A 21685-nucleotide genomic window follows, 5' to 3' on the forward strand; every position below is an offset into this window, starting at 1 on the left:
AAAACTGCATATAATACTCCAGGTGTGGTCTCACCAAGACCCTGTACAGCTACAGTAAGCAATCTTTGCTCCTGCGCTCAAGTCCTTTTGCAATTGTTATGACATGGCAGATGATGTGTGCCAGGCAGACGAAACTGACAAGGGAAACTTGGTTGTACTATTGCAATGGTTTTGCAATTTGTATTTATTATGAGATGTGTGCATTGAATTCAGATGTAATAAGTCCACCTTTAGAGATTATAAAAAAATAAATTAAAATATTTATTAGCAAAATATTAAAGATTTCAAGCACATACATAAGACTACAATTACTTACTACTATAATAACCAAAAGTTCCTGATTAATCTGAGCCCCCAGTTTTACTCCCGGTAAGGCAATGGTCCACAATAGGTTTTAGATTTAAAACACAACCAACAAATTAACACAATACCCACTTGACAGTGAAAATCCATATGGCCTTTCCCCAACTTCAGTTTCATTATATAGCAGATTATGTACAAATGCTGGAGGCTTCGTTAAGCCCATCTCACACACTCATGTTAGATCTTACATGGCCTTCTGACACATATACTTTCATTCTCCTTTATATATATTTCTCTCTTTTTAATATGTAAATTCAATTGTTCCATATGTCTTTGAAACTGTATCTTCCTCATAAGATAAAACCTTCCATGTTGCCAAATAAATAAATAAATAAATACAAATTGCAAAACCATTGCAATAGTACAACCAAGTTTCCCTTGTCAATTTGGTCTGCCTGGCACACATCATCTGCCATGTCATAACAATTGCCAGTATCCTTTGGGGAAAATAAACACATTCCTTAGCCTTGCTTATCTGGCTCACTGCAAACAGACAACGATCCCTTTGAATCCAAATCTCTTCCTTTATCTAAAAATGCAAATTCCCTTCATACCTTACATGCTAAGCCAGCATCCGTGTTTACTCATTAACATGTCAAGTTCCTAGCTTCTTTTGATGATTTTAAACTTGCAGTCTACTTGACTCCAAATGTAATTAAATCACACACAGACAAAACTATACTTACCCCCATAAACCTACTTCACAATAATGCAGAAAAATATTATGAAAATTATTATACTTTCAGCACACAATGAAGGCCAACATATGATTTGCTTCTTAACTGCTTGCTGCACTTGCATGCATGCTTTCAATGATTAGTGTACAAGAACCCCAGGTCCCTTTGTACATCAACATTTCCCAATCCAGCATCATTTAAGTAATCTGCCATTCTGTTTTCCTTACTAAAGTGATTAACTTCACACATATCTATGTTATAATGCATCTGCCATGTATTTGCCCACTCACTTATCCTGGCTAAATCACCTTGAAGCCTCTTAACATCCTCCTCATTGCTCACATTCGCACCAAGTTTTGTGTCATCAGCAAACTTGGAAATATTAAATACGGTTGCCTCATCCAAATCATTGATATATGAATATCTGGGGCCCAAGCACTGATACCTATGGCACACCACTAGACACCCCCTACCACTCCAAAAAAGACCCATTTATCCCTATTCTCTGTTTCCTGTCTGCTAATCAATTCTCAATCCATGCCAAATATATCACCCCCAATCTCATGTGCTTTAGTTTAACACACTAACCTCTTATGTGAGACATTATCAAAATCTTTCTGAAAATCCAAATACACCACATCCACTGGTTCTCCCTTATCTATTCTGCTATTTACGTCTTCAATAAACTGCAATAGGTTTGTCAAGCATGATTTCCCTTTCATAAATCCATGTTGACTTTGTCTAATCCCGTTGATATTTTCTAAGTGTCCTGTTATCACATCATTTATAATAAGCACTAGCACTTTCCCTACCACTGATGTTAGGCTAACTGGTCTGTAATTCCCTGTTTTCTCCCTCCCTTCTTTTTTAAATAGTGGGGTTACTTGCCATCCTCCAATCTGCCGGAGCTGTCCTAGAATCTACAGAATTTTGGAAGATGACAACCAACACATCAGCTATTTCCACAGCCACCTCCTTTAGTACCCTGGGATGTAGATGATCAGGCCCTGGGGATTTATCAGCTTTCAGTTCCATTAATTCCTCCAGCACTATATTTTTAGTAATACTAATTTCCTTAATTTTCTCCTCCTCACTAGATCCTTGGTTCCCTAGCATTTCTGGGAAGCTATTTGTGTCTTCCTCCATGGAGACAGAATTAGAAGAAGTTGTTTAATTTCTCTGCCATTTCCTTGTTCTTTATTATAAATTCTCCCATTTTGGACTGTATGGGACCTACATTTGTCTTCACTAATCTTTTTCATTTTACATAATTATAGAAGCTTTTACAGTCCATTTTTATGTTCCTTGCACGTTTACTCTCAAAGTCTATTTTTCCACTCTTAATAAATCTATTGGTCCTACTTTGCTGAATTCTGAACTATGCCCAATCCTCATACTTGCTACTTTTTCTAGCAACTTTAAATGACTCCTCTTTGGGTCTAATGCTATCCTTAATTCCTTCTGTTGGCCCTGTTTGGATTTTTTTTATGTGTTTTTGCATACATTTCTTCCTTAACTATTAGCTATTGCCTATTTTTATGACATGGCAGATGATGTGTGCCAAATCAACAAGGGAAACGTGGGGTCCCGCTATCACAATGGTTTTGCAATTTGTATTTATTGAATCCAGAAGCAATAAATCCACCAAGACCTTTAGAGATTATAAAAAATTAAATTAAAATATTTATTAACAAAATTAACATACATAAGACAATTACTACTATAATAACTCCTAAAATTCCTAATTGACATGACCCCAGTTATGCCACCTTTAAGGCAATGGTCCACAATAGATTTAAAACAAACTCAGCAAGTTAACACAATACCCTGGACAGAGGAATTCCAAAGGCTTTTCTCCAGCTTCAGTTTTGTTATATAGCAGACTTATGCACAAATGCTGGCGGCTTCGTTAAGCCCATTTCACACACTCATGTTAGATCTTACATGGCCTTCTGACACATATACTTTCATTCTCCTTTATATATATTTCTCTCTTTTTAATACATAAATTCAATTGTTCCATATGTCTTTGAAACTGTATCTCCCTCATAATATAAAAACTTTCATGTTGCCAATATATATTGTCAGTAACCTTTGAGAAAAATAAACACATTCCTTAGCCTTGCTTATCTGGCTAGTTGCAAACAGACTAAGATACCTTTGAAATCTAAATATCCCTTCATTTACCTAAAAATGCAAATTCCCTTCACACCTTACATGCTTACATGCCTTTTAATGAAGTTCCCCAATCTATCTTAGCCAACTCATGCCTCATACCTTCATAGTTTCCTTCGTTCAGATTTAGGACCCAAGTTTTGGATTGGACTACTTCACTTTCCATCCTAATGATGAGTTCTCTCATGTTATGGTCACTGTTCCCTAAAGGACACCGCAAATAAGATTATTAATTAACCACTTCTCATTGCATAATACCAAATCTAGTATAGCATGTTCCCTAAGTTGGTTCCTCAATGCACTGGCCTAAAAACCATCCAGTACATACTCCAGGAATTCATCCGCCACAGTATTATTACTAATTTGGCTTGCCCAGTCTGTATGTAAAGACATCCATGATTATTGGAGCATCTTTGTTACATGCATCTCTAATTTCCTGTTTAGTTCCATCCCATACCTTACCACTACTGTTTGGAGGCCTATAGACAACTCCCACTCATGTTTTCCACCCATGTTGCTTCTTAGCTCCACCCAGATTGATTTTACATTTAGATTTTCTCAACCAATATCCTCTCTCACTATGGCACTACTTTCATCCTTAACTAACAATGCCACTCGCCCCTTTTCCTTTTTGCCTGTCCTTCCTAAATATCGAGTAGCCTTGGATAACAGTTCCCAGCCTCGGCCACCCTGCAGCCATGCTTGCATAATCACAATCATATCGTGCCCATTTACATCTATTTGTGCTATTAATTCGTCTACCTTTTTGCAAATGCCAGTTCTGAAGAAAGGCAATAAAGGATCACTCCTTCCCTCTTCATCGAATTTCCTCACTCACCGAACTCCAACTTAATCACTTTAATGCAGTTCAGAGAAGTGCACTGAGGATTCAGGCTTGATAGACTTGCAGTTTGATGTTCTCAGTCAGGCTGTTGTTGTTCCATGCTCTCGTATTCAGCTTGGATATTAAAACTGCAGCTTTTGCAATACATGTGTTGATTTCAGCATCAAGTTACAGATTGCTAGTGATTGTGGAGCCTAGATAAGTGAAGTTATCAACAACCTCAGGTTTCACATTGTCAATGCTGATGGATCGCAGTAAGGTAACATCCTGGACCATGACATCAGTCTTCTTGATGATGACTCTTTACAGGAGGGAGAGAGTAGTGTGGCATCACCAGCATAGAGCAACTCTCTGACCAGGACTGGGCACACCTTTTTCGTGGATCTCAGGCGAGCAAGGCTGAACAGATTTTTGGTCAGTTCTTGTATGTAAATAGTCATCCTCTGTAGATGACCTGAAGGCATATACAGCAGCAAAGAGAAGAATGTGCCAAAGAGTTGGTGCCAGAATGCAACCCTGTTTAACCCACTATGGATCTCAACAGGTTCCGATGTCACCCAGCCTCGGTTGACCTTACCCATAACGTGTCACAGAAAGAGGTCACATTGTGCAGGCAGCCAATTTTCTCCAGCAGCTTAAATAGGCCACCTCTGCTCACATGGTCAATAGCCTTTGTGAGATTGATGAAGGGAATATAGAGTGGTGTCCTTTGTTCATGGCATTTCTCTTGCAGCTGCCGGACTGAGATCATGTTAACTGTAGATCTTCAAATCTGGAACCACACTGTGATCTGGGCAGATGCGTTCAGACAGGGTCGTCAGTCTGACAAGGGCAACATGCTTAGCGGGGAGATGCCTCAACAATTATTGCAATCGCTGGGATCACCCTTGCTCTTGTACAAAGGCAGAGAAGTTTGTACAGATGCTGCAGGAATGCTGGTTTTCTGTTCTTGATGAGTTCAGGTAATATAGCATCAGCACCCGGGGTATTGTCCATGGCAAGTGAGTCAATAGCTTTGGTAAGTTCCTTCACTGTGGGTTCGATATCGAGATCCGCTATGACAGGCAGGTTCTTTTTTGTTATTATTTCATGACATGTAAATGATGCTGGCTAGATCAGCATTTGTTGCCCATCCCTAATTTCCCTTGAAAAGGTAAGTTGCCATCTTGAATTGCTGCAGTCCATGTGGTGTAGGTACACTCACAGTGCTGTTAGGAAGGGAGTTCCAGGATTTTAACCTGATGACAGTGAAGGAACGGCGATATATTTTCAAGTCTGAATGGTGTGTGGCTTGGAGGGGAACTTGCAGGCGGAGATGTTCCCATGCATCTACTGCCCTTGTCCTTCAAGGTGGCACAGGTCATAGGTTTGGAAGGTCCTGTTGAATGAGTTGCTGCAGTGTACCTTGTATATGGCACATGCTTCTGCCACTGCGCATTGGTGGTGGAGGGGGTGAATGTTTAAGGTGGGGTGGATAAGATGCCAATCAGAGGGCTGCTTTGTCCTGAATGGTCCTGAGCTTCTTGAGTCTAATCGGAGCTGCACTCAACCAGGCAGCTGGAGAGCTCTTCAACGCACTCCTGAGTTGAGCCTTGTAGATGGTGGATAAGCTTTGGGGAGTCAGGAGGTGAGTTACTTGCCGCAGAATCCCCAGCCTTTAACCTGCCCTTATGGTATTTATATGGCTGGTTCAGTTTAGTTTCTGATCAATAGTAACCCCCAGGATGTTGATATTGGGGGATTCAGTGATGGCAATGCCACTAAATGTCAAGGCAAGATGGTTAGATTCTTTGTTGTTGGAGATGGTCATTGCCTGACACTTGTTTGGCACAAATGTTACCTGCCACTTATCAGCTCAAACCTGAATATTGTTCAGAGCTTGCTGCATATGGGCATGGACTGCTTCAGTATCTGAGGAGTTATATAGTGCTGAACACTATGAAATCATCAGCGAACATTCCCATTTCTGATCTTATCATGGAAGGAAGGCCATTGATGAAGCAGCTGTAGATGGTTGAGCTGAGGACACTACCCTGAAGAACTGTCCAGGGCAGTGACTCTGAGCTGAATTTAGATTATGTAGTCTGAGCATGTGCAATATATCTAATTTCCCAGTTGCAATATTTCTGTTCTGTCATTTGTGTGAATAGTTTATTTTCCTTTCCTTCATAGCACTTTCTACTCAATAGCTTCTCTTCAAATGATTTTGTAGATGAGAACAAACTTTATGGCTTTACTGAGGTAAATTTATACTTAAAAAAAACAGGGGTAAACATTTGGGTGTCTATGTGAGATGATGAGAAAAAAATGATTGTTGTGACAATAAACATAAGGTATTGTTTTGTATTTCTGAGGGAGAGATAGAGAGTAAGAGAAAGAATGACAGAAAGGTTGGAGCCAGGGAAAGAATGTGAGAAAGAAAAAGAGTGTTTCTTCATTTAATGTTCCTTCAATTTTCAAAAAAATTGCTAGTTATATCAAGAAGCCTCATAGTTCTCCAACTCATGGTTAGAAAAGCTCAATGCTAGTTGTTTACATCAGTGAGACAGAAATTACAATTCCTAGCATTCATGAGACACGGACACAAAGAGAGAGTCCCAAATAGAGAGAAAGTCAGGTGATTTCCCCGCATTCTTATTTGATTTCTTTTATTTTTTTGGCTATCAGATTGCGAATGCTAGCTGCGCCCTTGATATTAACACATTAGTTGGTACTTGAAACAATATAGGCAGAGAGACTGATTAACTGAAAAGAACACTGGTGGTTTATTGGAACTAAGAACAGAGCAATGTGTGCTTCTTCAATCACCTCCAGCTCTAGACTTACAGTTATCCAAGAAACCCCAGTCACGTGGTCAACTGACTACACTCTCTTAAAGGTACATAGCACTCCACTTGACCACAATTTCTTTTTACAAGATTTTGAGAGAACAAATAGGAATGGATGAAGGACAAGGGATGAGAGAAACTAGTTGAATGTGGTAGGGGGCGGGGTGGTCAGGACTCCTGGCAGCCACCCATGGGGGAGAAAGTGGGATGGAGAAATTAGATGGGAGGTTAAGGCTGATATGTGTAATATCTATGTAAGGAGAAGAGGAGGGTACCAGGCTGAGTGGGTCAATCAAAGAGGTTAGCAGTGGCAGTGGGAAGGTAATAGGAAGGGGGAAGTGGAGTGCCAAGATGAAGAGGTTGAAGTGGGAATGTGAAGGGATTGGAAATACAATGGTGGTGGGGAAGCATATGAAGCTGAGAGAGGGACTGAGAACAGAGTAGGGATGAGGCCGGCATTTTCCCCATAATCCTCACCTTGAACGTAGCTTTACCACCCCAAATGTAGCCTGACGGCTCTTTTCCCATCGCACCATCTATTACCTCCTACCAGAAAGGCAAAGAGAGAGACCGAGAAAGAAACAAAAAAAAATGTTAAGTGGAAAGAAGCAGTAAAGAAGAGAGAGGTAAAAACAGAAAATCACAAAGGGATCAATATTTCGATTTATTGCGTGCAGTACTGCAAGAGATCCGCTGGTATCAAGTTAAAACCGCATGCGTGCAAACATTTTTGCTGAGATTTTTAAAATGAAAATTTCCCCTTCTGTTTTCACCTCGTGAAAACATCTTTTCTCAACGATTGTCATCGGGAAATTCACCCAAAATTAAAAGCCAAACGGCTGGAAACAAAGATCTTTCAGGATGTGATAGTTAATATATGTTACTGCTTCACCAGCAGGGGGCAATCTTCACTCAAATACTGAACAGGTCTGTTGCTATGGTGAGTAGGAAGCGCAGATAGTCACAGGGTGAATCTAAGCTTTCTAATGCTTGGAGAAACAACAGACATAATGAGTGGCAACAACATTAACATTAAGCGGATTGGCACTATATTTACATCACACATATTTGTCACGATTATAAGACTTATTTACACTTAATTAACAAAATCATAAATGCTGGATATCTGAAATAAGATCTGCCACTTTCTGAATCGGCAGTACACCCTTTTTCGGGCCAAGGGTTTATTAACCTATATTTTAATATTTACCACAGGATGAGCATTGCAATTGGTTTACAGTTTTTGCTTTTACAGCATGTGCCATCAATGGACATGCGCGTAGCGCTACATGCTTGGGTGTTTTGTAAATATGTTAACAAAGTAACTCTTAAAATATAAATATTTGGAATGGACTTACAGCAGAGACAGAAGACCCAGTGCAGGGCAAGGTGCAGAAAGATACTGTGCACCGGTAAGATTTATTTTATTTGATATACAATCGCTGAATGATGCTACAAGGTATGTTTTTTATTTACGTTTTCAATAACGTAGCCCGGACATTATAACGGTTTGAATGATGGATATAATGTCATTTCTACCAATGTTAAGAGCCCGCTAGAAGCAAACTGAATAACAACCGCGTCGTCTTTGATTTCAGCCATCCAGCTTGTAATAAATATATCCGATGGGGTGGTAGTTTATCAGGAAGGATGGTGCCTTTATTGTGCTAACGTGTGAATGATCGAATGATCTTCACTTTGGCATGAAAAAGTTGGCATTTCTGATTAAGCAAACCAAAGGCCCACATAAGCTAACTGATAATTGACACAAATCAATATTTCACTTAGTTTAATACCGTGCACCTAGAATTCATGTTCTTTGCGTTGACTTTGCATCAGTTTTGCTGGCAGCTCACCTCTCTCCTCTCACACACACAGCTCACCTTTCTCCTCTCTCTCTCACACACACAGCTCACCTCTCACCTCTCTCTCACACACATAGCTCACCTTTCCCCTCTCACACACACACAGCTCACCTCTCCCCTCTCTCTCTCATACACACACAGCTCCCCTCTCCCCTCACACACACACAGCTCACCTCTCCCCTCTCAAACACACACAGCTCACCTCTCTCTCTCACACACATAGCTCACCTTTCCCCTCTCTCTCACACACACACAGCTCACCTCTCCCCTCTCTCTCTCATACACACACAGCTCCCCTCTCCCCTCACACACACACAGCTCACCTCTCTCTCTCACACACATAGCTCACCTTTCCCCTCTCTCTCTCATACACACACAGCTCCCCTCTCCCCTCACACACACACACAGCTCACCTCTCCCCTCTCTCTCTCACACACATACACACAGCTCACCTCTCCCCTCTCACACATACACAGCTCACCTCTCCCATCTCTCTCTCACACACAGCTCACCTCTCACCTCTCTCTCACACACACAGCTCACCTCTCACCTCTCTCTCATACACACACAGCTCACCTCTCCCCTCTCTCTCACACACACACAGCTCTCCTCTCTCTCTCACACACACACACAGCTCCCCTCTCTCTCTCACACACACACACAGCTCAGCTCTCCCCTCTCACACACACACAGCTCACCTCTCTCCTCTCTCTCTCACACAGCTCACCTCTCTCCTCATTCTCTCTCACACACACAGCTCCCCTCTCCCCTCACACACACACAGCTCACCTCTCACCTCTCTCTTATACACACACACAGCTCACCTCTCCCCTCTCACACACACACAGCTCACCTCTCCCCTCTTTCTCTCATAAACACAGCTCACATCTCATCTCTCTCTCATACACACACAGTTCACCTCTCTCCTCACACACGCACAGCTCACCTCTCCCCTCTTTCTCTCATACACACAGCTCACATCTCATCTCTCTCTCATACACACACAGCTCACCTCTCTCCTCACACACACACAGCTCACCTCTCTCTCTCATACACACACAGTTCACCTCTCTCCTCACACACGCACAGCTCACCTCTCCCCTCTTTCTCTCATACACACAGCTCACATCTCATCTCTCTCTCATACACACACAGCTCACCTCTCTCCTCACACACACACAGCTCACCTCTCTCTCTCATACACACACAGCTCACCTCTCTCCTCACACACACAGCTCACCTCTCCCCTCTGTCTCACACACACACACAGCTCACCTCTCCCCTCTTTCTCTCACACACACAGCTCCCCTCTCACCTCTCATACACACACAGCTCACCTCTCCCCTCTCTCTCACACATACACAGCTCACCTCTCCCCTCACACACACACAGCTCACCTCTCTCCTCACACACACAGCTCACCTCTCCCCTCTGTCTCACACACACACACAGCTCACCTCTCCCCTCTTTCTCTCACACACACAGCTCCCCTCTCACCTCTCATACACACACAGCTCACCTCTCCCCTCTCTCTCACACATACACAGCTCACCTCTCCCCTCACACACACACAGCTCACCTCTCACCTCTCTCTCATACACACACAGCTCACCTCTCACCTCTCTCTCACACACAGCTCACCTCTACCCTCTCTCTCTCACACACACAGCTCACCTCTCCCCTCTCTCTCTCACACACACAGCTCACCTCTCCCCTCTCTCTCACACACACAGCTCACCTCTCCCCTCTCTCTCTCTCACACACAGCTCACCTCTCACCTCTCTCTCATACACACACAACTCACCTCTCTCTCATACACACACAGCTCACCTCTCACCTCTCTCACACACACACAGCTCACCTCTCCCCTCTCTCTCACACACACAGCTCACCTATCTCTCTCACGCACAGCTCACCTCTCCCCTCTCTCTCTCACACACACAGCTCACCTCTCCCCTCTCACACACACACAGCTCACCTCTCCTTTCTCTCTCACACACACACAGCTCACCTCTCTCATACACACACAGCTCACCTCTCACCTCTCATACACACAGAACTCACCTCTCACCTCTCATACACACAGAACTCACCTCTCATACACACACAGCTCACATCTCATCTCTCTCTTATACACACACAGCTCACCTCTCACCTCTCTCACACACACAGCTCACCTCTCCCCTCACACACACACAGCTCACTTCCTTTCTCTCTCACACACACACAGCTCACCTCTCTCATACACACACAGCTCACCTCTCACCTCTCATACACACACAGTTCACCTCTCACCTCTCTCTCACACACACACAAAGCTCACCTCTCACACACACAGCTCACCTGTCTCCTCTCTCGCATACACACACAGCTCACCTCTCACCTCTCATACACACAGAACTCACCTCTCACCTCTCATACACACACAGTTCACCTCTCACCTCTCTCTCACACACACACAAAGCTCACCTCTCACACACACAGTTCACCTCTCACCTCTCACACACACACAAAGCTCACCTCTCACACACACAGCTCACCTCTCCCCTCTCACACGCACAGGTCACAGCAAGCGATGAAAACGGCAGCGTTTCTCTGCCCGGGAGAAGCCTCCGTCCTCTTTTAAATCTAATTGAGTATTACTCTCATCGGGTTTCATGACATACAACATCCTGCTTGACTGCATGAACTAAAAGTCCTGCTGGAAGAGCCATCCCTCTAGGTGTCAGAGGTGGTGGTGGCCCTGGATTTGTATTGGATACGCCACGCTGGATTTGCCATGTTTATTTTTAGCACTGGTTCAGTGTGCAGCGCCGATCTACACCAGATCTGATCAGCGCAGCGCAGCTCAAGCTAAGTGGGGGGACTCACACAGGAATCGCGGCTAGCAACCCTCAAAAAAAATCAACTGGGTAAAACAGTGAAGAGCTGAGAGCAGCGTGTTCCTAGGATCTGTCTAATTCTAATTCAGTCGGAGTGCCTTGAGGACTGCAGGGTTGGAAATGGCCAGTCCCAACGCCAAAGACGTGGACTGGGTAGAGAATCAGCAGCAAGACTTCGGTCCGGGGCCAGCTTTCACCGAAGCTCAACACTGGATAGAAGTAAGTTGATGGGTCTGCTTTTGAAGTGGAGGCTGAAAGGCCATTGGGATGGTCACGATCTATTTTGAAAAGCCTTCTCCCGTTCTATGTGCCCGAAATAAAATGCATTACTTGTACCAAGACAGCTGCAAAAACATCGGAAACGCATCGAGTAAAAACCGCTGCTGGCTGTGGGTTTGTGGCAAGTTTTGTAGAAACCGCGATTTCAAGTGCACTATTTGAAATAAAATCCTGCCGGTAACCTTGAGTCAGGAGAACGGTCTTCACATTTGTTGCAATGGAGCCCTTTACTAATGTTACCCTGACAGAGATCTCACTGACTGACAGCAAGTGCAAGTTTCAGAGAGAGAGACTGGAGCTCGGATGCATGCGGCATTTCGATGATATTTTGGGTGTTCTGCCTCCAGCACCGTCAGCAGCTGACAAATAAGCAGGCTGCTTGCAGTTGTCGGAGACGGGCACTTGCAATGTATTCCCTTTTCGTACAGTAGCAAACCGAGCGGGCAGTGTTTGCAACCAATGGGCCAATTTTACAGTCAGTGCACTATATCTCCCACGAAGCGGTAAGATTTAGCACCCATGATATACTGGTGCTTAAACCCTTTAAGGTGATGTTGCTGGGGGTGGGGTGAGAGCTGCATACATTGTTGGTGATGGAACAGAGTGTGCAATAACTGAGGCTCCGGGCCAAGTCTGTTGGATTTGCCGCAGACTGAGGTATCTGCAGGACCAGGGGGTGTCGGTGCACTTAGGCGGTCACCGATTACTTCTGCAGTTGAGGGTGAAAGTACGACGACAGGAGGAGGAGGAGATGGGCGGGCGGGTTGCTCCCCACCCCCGGGTTGGTGACTTACAGGCCGAGCGCAATGAGCCATTAAAGCCTGTTTTGGAGTTTGCCTTTGAAAAGCCTGGAGAAGTTTCCCTGACCCGCCCACTCGAATGTGTTGGACCTCCCTTTAAAACGAGCCCAGGGCAGGCCTGTATGCAAGTTTCAGAATTTCACATTGAGACGAGTCAATGGAAGATAATATGTTTTACATACATATCACTCCAAATAGAGACTGTTCTCTCCCATTGCTTCTAAATGCATATTTATTAAATAATTGACACAATTTAACGGGTTGTTTAAAGGCGCATTCATGTCAGGGCGAGAAATCTTGCAATGAGCAAATGTGTATACTTTAACTGTTGTTTGGTGCAGGGATCATATCTGCCCGTGCACGTGAAAGCTTAATAAAACATCGTGCCACGTCCATGCCAGAACTTTGCACTCCAGCAGTGTTAGCATTTGTTAAATCACACCTTTAGAAGGTGGCCTATTAGTGAACTACTTTAAGGCCAATCTTTGTTTTCTATTCTATTTCTCAGCATGAGTCATAAAGAAATGCAACATTGTAGTTACATTTCAGACTTGTGATTAAGAGAAAACTGGCTGTTTTCAATTGTAAGATGGTTCAGTGATAGGATTCTCACCTCAGAGTCACAAGGTGAGAGGAGGTCAAGCCCACCTCTAGAAACATGAGTGTATCAGCTAGATGGAAATGTAATGCAGTACCGAGGGAATCCTGCACTGTTAGAAGTACTGTCTTTTGAACGAGATGTTAAACTGAGGCCCATTTTGCCTCTAGGTGGCATTATTTGAAACATAGCAGGGGAGTTCTCACAATATCCTTGCAATGGGGGAAACAGGGATTTTTTTGTGCAGTCTGACCTGCCTGGTATTCTTCCACAAATCCTCCTCTTCCAAACATGTCAACAACATCAACAACTCATGTTTATATGGTTAGTTCATATGGCTCAGTTCAACTTGGAGAATTTATATTAGAAAACCCATTTGTATGAGTGACAGAGCTGGGATAACATTAATTAATGTAGGATAACTGGCGTAAGGTTTTATGAGAATCTAAGTACTATCATGAAAAAAAGAAATGACCAAAAAACAACCCAAAGTTACTTATTTTTCTATTCTGTGCCACTAAACAAACTACCTTAGTTCTTTGCAATCCTGGACTCTTGGGGGTTGGGGGATTGGTGGTGAGGGGGGTTGTCAGTTTCATGGGTTGTTCAACAGTTTTCAGAAGCAGTGTCATTTTTGTAATGTCTACAGCAACAAGACAAGGATACAACGGAAGTATTTAAGCTCAAAACACTCAAGAGACTGCAGAAAGCACTTAAATCTTATCTCTTGCAGTCATATGCTGGGTTCTATCTTGGCTGAGAACAGGAATTTTCTTGGCATTCACAATACTTCATGGATGCCCAGTTTTGGGCTGCTAGATCTGCCCGAGTCACTGCCACTTAGAACAGTGATAGTATCATACTGCATAATGGCACATGTTCTTACAGTGAAAATCCCACAGGCAGTCTGAGTGTCTTGCTTTTTTTGAGGGAAGGCTCATACTGCCCTATATCTACTTGTATGATAGTGTGACCTAAAGTGTAATGCCCATTGTGACCCAAGTGGGGTATTTCTGTCTTATATATTTGCTTTTTCAATAGAAGATGGATCAAACACTTTAAACAACTGTTAATATTAATTTTTAGAAAATATATTTTTTCCCACCTATTTCCATTATTTTTAAATGTATTTCCATGCATTGTTTTATCTCTACCTTTTAGCCTATTTTGATCCCTTCCCCCCCCCCCCACCCCACCCCCGTTAGGGCTATCTGTCACTTGCTCGTCCAGCTTTCTACCCTTAATGTCATCATTAGCACATTCCTTAGCTAGTATCACCACTGTGAACACCACTTTGTACTTTTGTCTATGACATCTTTGGCAATCTCTTCTTTGCCTCCACCTCTCACTGGCCCCCTATCCAGCTCTACCTGTCCTACCCCCCTCAACCTGCTTATACTTCACCTCATTTCCATATTTCTTAGTTCTGATGAAGAGAGTCATACGGACTCGAAACGTTAACTGTATTCCTCTCCACAGATGCTGTCAGACCTGCTGAGTTTTTCCAGCTATTTTTGTTTTTGTTTCAGATTTCCAGCATCTGCTGTATTTTGCTTTTATGTTAATATGAATTGCTAAGTTGCTCTATTTCACATTGCGTGAACATACAGAACAATAGTTATAATCAGATTCACTTAGTTCAAGCAGGATATTCTATCTTTGCATAATGATGCAAAACATAAAACACACCACGCTTCCCTAAATCATTGGATAATTTTGCTTGATTTAAATGATAGGGCCCAAATTTAGCATTGATGTTGGCATTTTATAGGTCCAAACCAGGCACAGTGATAACCAGTTTAGAGTGACAGAAGCCTGTGGCCGATCTGCATAGGCATTTCAGGTGTTGCAAAGTTGATCATGGCCAAGTTTCAACTAGTATTTTTAGGTCATGAGCAGCCTTGCTAATGTTACTTCAAGGGATTGCTGAAGGTGAGTCAAAAATGGCATCTGTATGTACAGGAGTGTAGTTCCTGGAGGAGTTGAAAGAAGCTGGAGTCCTCCCCAAAACAACTGTGAGCTGCTGCTAACTCCCCCCTTGCTGCCCCGCCATAAATGCCATCTTTCCCTTCGGACACATCTGTGTACCTTAGCATGGAGCAAGATTGATAAGGCTCTGACAGACATGCTGCATCATACAAGTGGATTGGTGCCCAATCTCACCCGAATTAATATAAGGCACAAGGATAAATTTAGGGAAGTCTTTGGGTCTCTGGCACCCCACCGGAATTGTGCTCAGTTTCAGGTGCGAATAAATTTAGGGACTGGTATCTTGTAACAAGCCTCCAACCTTTCTAGCTTCTTCACCTCAGTAAAAACTCCCCTAGCCTTCCCTTTGACTCAGCTTGACTGTCCTTGCCACCTTTGCTACACTTCTTCCTGCTCCTACAGGAAGCTGGGGCTTGGTTCCTGACATCCTTCTTCTGTTGAAGGGGTGGCCAGAAAAGATGCTAATAAAACCTGCCATTGTGCCCCTCCCTTTGAAAACAGTTTAATGACATAGTCAACAGGAAGGGACTTCCTATTCCCCTACCGTGCCAATGTTTGTTGGAGCTCCTTCCTTGAGGTGGCAACTTATCCATTATTCTTGATTGTCTTGAGTAAATGTATCAGTGCCTGACTTTAATTCTCCAAATGTCAGTGGCCTCCCTTGTTAACTTGTGAAAATGCACTTTGTTTTATAAACAACATTTAAATGTAAATTTTTTTTCCGAATAATTATTGTGGAAAAATAATCAGGAAACATGGCAAATACATTTTTATATAGATATTTTTATTTTGAGTACAAGAGCAAGGATATCTTACTGCAGCTGTACAGGGACTTGGTGAGACCACGCCTGAAGTATTGTGTGCAGTTTTGGTCTCCTTACCTAACAGGATATACTTGCAATAAAGGGAGTGAAGCGAAGGTTCACCAGACTGCTTCGGGGATGCAGGATTCTCTTATGAGGAGAGATTGGGTCAACCAGGCCTGTATTCACTGGAGTTTAGAAGAATGAGAGGGGATCTCATTGAAACAGGGCTGGACAGACCGGATGCAGGGATGATGTTTCCTCTGGCTGGGGGCGGGGGGTGGGGGGGCCTAGAACAAGGTGTCACAGTCTCAGGATACAGGGTAGACCATTTAGGACTGAGATGAGGAGAAACTTCTTCACTCAGAGGGTGGTGAACCTCTGGAATTCTCTACAACAGAAGGCTGTGGAGGCCAAGTTACTGACTATATTTAAGAAGGAAATAGATAGATTTCTGAACTCTAAATGCGTCAAGGGGTATGGGGAGAAAGCAGGAATATGGTATTGAGATAGAGGATCTGTCATGATTGTATTGGATGGCGGAGCAGGCTCGAAGGGCTAAATGATCTACTCCTGCTCCTATTTTCTATGTTTCTATATACACAGTTCTTTGATCTGCTTCCTAGTAGAGGTATTGGCTGGAACTAAACTCTGGAACTTGCCATGTCACATTGTCTTGGGGTGATTGATCCTGACACTGAAATTATTACATGAGTAAATACTAACATCCCTCACAGATTTACCAAACAATGACCAAAAGGTGATCAAAATAAGTTGGAACCATGAGCATTTCTATTAGTCACAAGTGAATCAGCAAATAAGTGACACTTGAAAACATATCAGTACCAACAATTTAGACAGTACCATCAGTCCTGACTGCATAATAATGCTAGATTGGTTCTATGATCAAAATAAAAAAATAAGTTAATCTACTTGTTTACAACTGGTCAACATCATGTAGACTAATTTCGTGTTGTTAAAAAGCTGACAACAAAAGTCAGAAATATCAACTAATTCTGGAATTTCTTAATCCACGATTATATCAGCCTAATATGCAATGATTCTTCAGAAAGAAAACAATAAACTCCCTCACTGATTCAGCTTGTTAAGGTGGCAAACTTAGCTGAGGATATAGATCAGGAAGGGAAACAAGATCAGTTATTCGTCTGTGCTGAGTTAACTGATATCAGGGCGGCACAAAGTGTCCATTTTAAAGGTCTACACCAGACATATAAATTGGGATGTGTGTTCCTGAACTAGGGTACTGACTCCTACTATTTATTGGGAATATGTATACAGTTGTCATATGAGCATAAAAATTGGGCTAGGCTGATATGGTAAAAAGACCTGCTGAGTTTTTCCAGGTATTTTTATTTTTGTTTTGGTAAAAAGCTTGCTAGGTGTCGCTGTTTGGGCTCACAAATGGAGTATTGCCTTTTGGGTAAGGTGCTTGAGGGTGAACAGCACTTCTTTACTGTATCCCAGCAATGGATCAACATCATCATGGGAGGAGGAGGGGAGAAGGTTAGTGGAAAAACAAGACAGAGTGTGTCAGAGTATATACTGGTATATATTTGGGGCAACGTTCCATGTATGTACTGTTGGAAAGAAGCCGTACCCACTGTCAGCACCTTTTGGAAATCATGGGTGTGGTACTGCTGCTAGCGAGTTAGATTCTGCACCGTCAACATGCACTCGAAAAATTCTCCGTATTCTTTAAAAATACATTTGGGGTTGAATTTCCAAATGTGGTCAGCAGTTTCATAATGGTACTATCATGGAAATGGATCATTCATGGGAGTAAATGCTTCGTGGAAATGAATCCTTCATATTAGTGCTATCTTAATGAGAACACTTGCTTATGTGCTGGTATCCTTCATGCGTGTCAGCCTTAGCTCAATGGTAGCTCTCTTATCTTAATCAGAAGGCTATGGAATCAAGCCAAACTCCAGTGACTTATGCATATTTGTTACGATAGTGAGGGAATGCAGCACTGTTGGAGGTGCTATCTTACAAGCAGGATTTTAAACCAGGCCCGATCGTGCCTTGCAGGAGGCTGTAAGAGATCCTAGGCATTACTTTGGAAAGGAGCAAGAGGACATGTGCTGACTAACATTTGTTCCTCAATCAACATCACTAGAATGTTTATTTCATTGTGCTCGATGTAATCTTGTTGCAATTGGCTGCAAGTTTTACACTACATTGTCTGTGAAGCACTTTGAGACAGTGTGAAAGGTCTTATACCTGTATATATATAGGTTCTTACTTTCAAGGATCAACCCTTGAATGTTTTAATTTTGGGTAATAAAACTCATAGCTTTATTCATTGGTGAAGTGAATGAACTTGCCCAAAGTGCAGAATTCAAGTCAGATAAAGCTGCAATATCACAAGGCCATTACTGATTTGCATTTTTCTTACAAGTTAGTCTTTTAACAAAATTGTACCTTTTTTGTAAGAACTTGAAAAGAAAATGTTCTCAGGCATGGAGGAAAGGGCAGGGGTGTGGGACTAATTGGATAGCTCTACCAAAGAGCAGGCACAGGCACAGTGGGCCAAATGGTCTTCTTCTGTGCTGTTAGAATCTGTGATTTCCCTGGGTGTCACTGAGAGCTGGTCCCTCATGAGGGAAGTGACTCTTGCAATGTTCTTCGATCAGAGTAAAGTCTAATCTTTGCAACTGCCAGCTTGCCACTTCATCTCTTTCACCTTTTGGGATAGATAGCACCGCTGAGAATGCTACCTTCTTAAAAGAAAGAAAGATTTGCATTTATATAGCACATTTCACAAGTATCAGAAGTCCCAAAGCATTTTGGCTATATTTATTTGTGCTTTAACATGAGGGGGGGCACTTCCTGCACATGTGCAGATGTCATGGCATGCCTGTGACATCGCAGACAGTGATGTCCCAGGCAGTTGCCAGCATCAAACACTGTAACTCCAAGTTAACTTGGATAATTTCAGGGAGTTTCCCATTGCAGGCACTGTCCCAGCTCACTGTTACCCTAAGAACTATTAATTGGCGCATGGTTGCAAATATAAGAGTTTCATTAGCTTTTGAAAGTCTTTCACTGACAGCCGCTCACTGCTTCCCCTGCTCCCATCGCTGTTCTCCTCGCTTTCGCTGCCACTCTCCTCACTTCAACCGCTTCCCTTGCCACTTCCCGTTTCCCTTGCCACTTCCTGTTTCCCTCACCACTCCCTGTTTCCCTCGCCACTACCTGTTTCCCTCACTACTTCCCATTTCCCTTGCCACTTCCCATTTCCCTCACCACTTACTGTTTCCCTTGCCACTTCCCATTTCCCTTGCCACTTCCCATTACCCTTGCTACTTCCCATTTCCCTCACCACTTACTGTTTCCCTCACCACTTCCCATTTCCTTTGTCACTTCCCATTTCCCTTGCCACTTCCCCGTTTCCCTCGTTGTTTCTTTATTTCCCTTGCTGCTTCCCCGATTCCCTTGCCAGTTCCCTCACCACTTTCTCCACTCCCTTTGCTGTCCTCACATTTCACTGCTCCCTCCTGCTCCCCCCCCCCCACTCCTCTCACTGCTGGCTCACTTCTGGAACGGATCATGGCAGGGTAAGTGTGGAGAATGGCAAGGGGATTGCAGAGAGTAGCAGGGGAAGTGAGGAAGAAGTAGGGGGAAAGGGGAGAATGGCAAAGGGAATGGAGGGAGCGGCAAGTGGAACAGGGAGAGTGACGAGGGGAGCGGGGAGAGCGACAAGGGGAATGGGGAGAGCGGTGGGAGGAACGGGGAGAGTGACAAGGGAAACCGGGAGAGAGGCAAGGGGAATGGGGAGAGTGACAAGGGGAACAGGGAGGGAGGCAAGGGGAACGGGGAGAGTGGCAAGGGGAATGGGGGGATGGACAAGGGCAATGGGGAGAGTGACAAGGGCAATGGAGAGAATGGTGATGGGAGCAGGAAGAATGGCCAGGGAACAGCGAGGAGAATGGGGAGAGCGATGGGGAAGCGAGGAGAGCAGTGAGAGATGGGGGAATGTGGCAACTGAAATTTCAGGATGCACAATGATGACGTAAACGGTTGGAGAAACCACGCGTGCAGCGGCAGCCAGAGTGGGAGCTGACTTCCTGAATTTCTATTTCCCATTGGCGGGAGTTACAGTGAAGCACTTTACAGCACTTTATGTTAAAGTAATTTGTGAATCTCCAACATTCGTTTTTACTGTGGGTACTAGAATTGTACATTCAGCCCGATTACTCTCATCTTCCATGTGCTGTTTTCCTTGCTTTCTGACTGAGTACAATTTTTGGGGCAGAATTTCACGTCCCATGGGCAGGCTCATGCCCGACCTGATCAGGTGGAAAATCGCACAAGAAGACGTTGGGTGAGCGTCCCGATGTCATCATGCGCTCACGTGATATTTCACTCGGTGGGCGCGTGCAAAAGTTGGAAGCGTGGCCGCCAGCAATTAAGAGGCAATTAAGCCGATTAATGGCACAATTGACTCCGATTTTTCGTGGCCCGGCCAACCTTACAGTTGGTGGATGGGTGAATCAGCCAGGCGGCCTTTGCATCTTTCATCAAACCTCATGAGATTTCCGTGATGAAATAAAATAAAAATACATTTCTGTGGACAGCATTTTTATCAGCTATATTTTCAGGTTATTGATTATGATGCATGGACACTTTTTCAGCTTTTTAACCTTTATTTCAGCTTTTTCAGGCCTCCAGCTCCCTGAGGCAGCTGTCTGCCTTCAGGGAGCTTTCTTGCTGCGCTCACCCATGCCTGTGGTGATGTCATCGCCCAACCTCTTCCCGCACCCCCATCCTGGCCGTGCTGAGGATTTCAGTGTGTGTTTCACCTTGGTTGGCCATTAATTAGCCAGCCAGTGTGAAACCGTGGTCGGGGGCCGATTGCTCCTCGGCCCGCCAATTGGAAACTTCAGGCCTGGATCATCCTGCTTGATAACCTAAACTTCTGTTTCCACATTTAGCATCTGCACATTCGAGGACTTCCAGACTCCTGAACTAGCTTTAGATCTACCATGACCTCACCTTGGTGTATGGCTGCCATCTGAAACTTTACCATGATCTGAAACTTTACTATTACCTCTATTCTTGCGTGTTGTCTGTATATGACCGATTTTCCCACAGACATAGCACTTTGACTGGAAAGAAGGGTATATGAATGCCTGGTTGCTACCATGGCAATGGTAGCATCTAAATTTTTGACTCTGAGAATGTGAGCTTGGTTGTGGTGGCCTGGATCTCACTGAAACCCAGTGGACCACCCCAGCCAGCTCAGGAAAAGAACTCCCTGGCAAATTCCAACACTTTCCGCCATTTCCATAGCGGTGGCCTCATTGCAGACCCTTCTTCCATGTCAGGTTATGTTTTGCTCAAAAACTGGCCTGAATTTTATTGATCTTTCGGCTTCCTTTAGATTTCTACGGTCGATTTTTAAGTTTGCAATATACTCATAGTGACAAGAGAGTTTCTTTAATTCGAGAATGTAATCTGCAGCAGCCTCACTTGGCAACTGCATTCTTTGATGGAATGCAACACTCAGTGCAATCTCATTCTTAATCATGCCATAAAATGAGTCCAGAATCTCATTA

The 21685-nt window shown here is 43.6% G+C and overlaps 1 protein-coding gene across 14 annotated transcripts in view; it reads left to right on the forward strand.

Annotated features, from left to right (window-relative positions):
- Window positions 1-11535: 11535 nt before the first annotated feature.
- Window positions 11536-21685, forward strand: part of LOC121287879 (LIM and calponin homology domains-containing protein 1-like) — a 518147-nt gene continuing 507997 nt past the window's right edge. For 13 of the 14 annotated variants that reach the window (XM_041205922.1, XM_041206441.1, XM_041206524.1 and 10 more), the window contains exon 1: window positions 11536-11853. In XM_041205922.1, coding sequence (XP_041061856.1) covers window positions 11755-11853 — 99 coding nt within the window. In that variant the 5' untranslated portion in view covers window positions 11536-11754. The remainder of the gene's footprint in view (window positions 11854-21685) is intronic. The other variant, XM_041207134.1, reaches the window with a different exon arrangement.

The sequence above is a fragment of the Carcharodon carcharias genome, chromosome 1, assembly GCF_017639515.1.
Source record: "Carcharodon carcharias isolate sCarCar2 chromosome 1, sCarCar2.pri, whole genome shotgun sequence".
NCBI lineage: Eukaryota > Metazoa > Chordata > Chondrichthyes > Lamniformes > Lamnidae > Carcharodon > Carcharodon carcharias.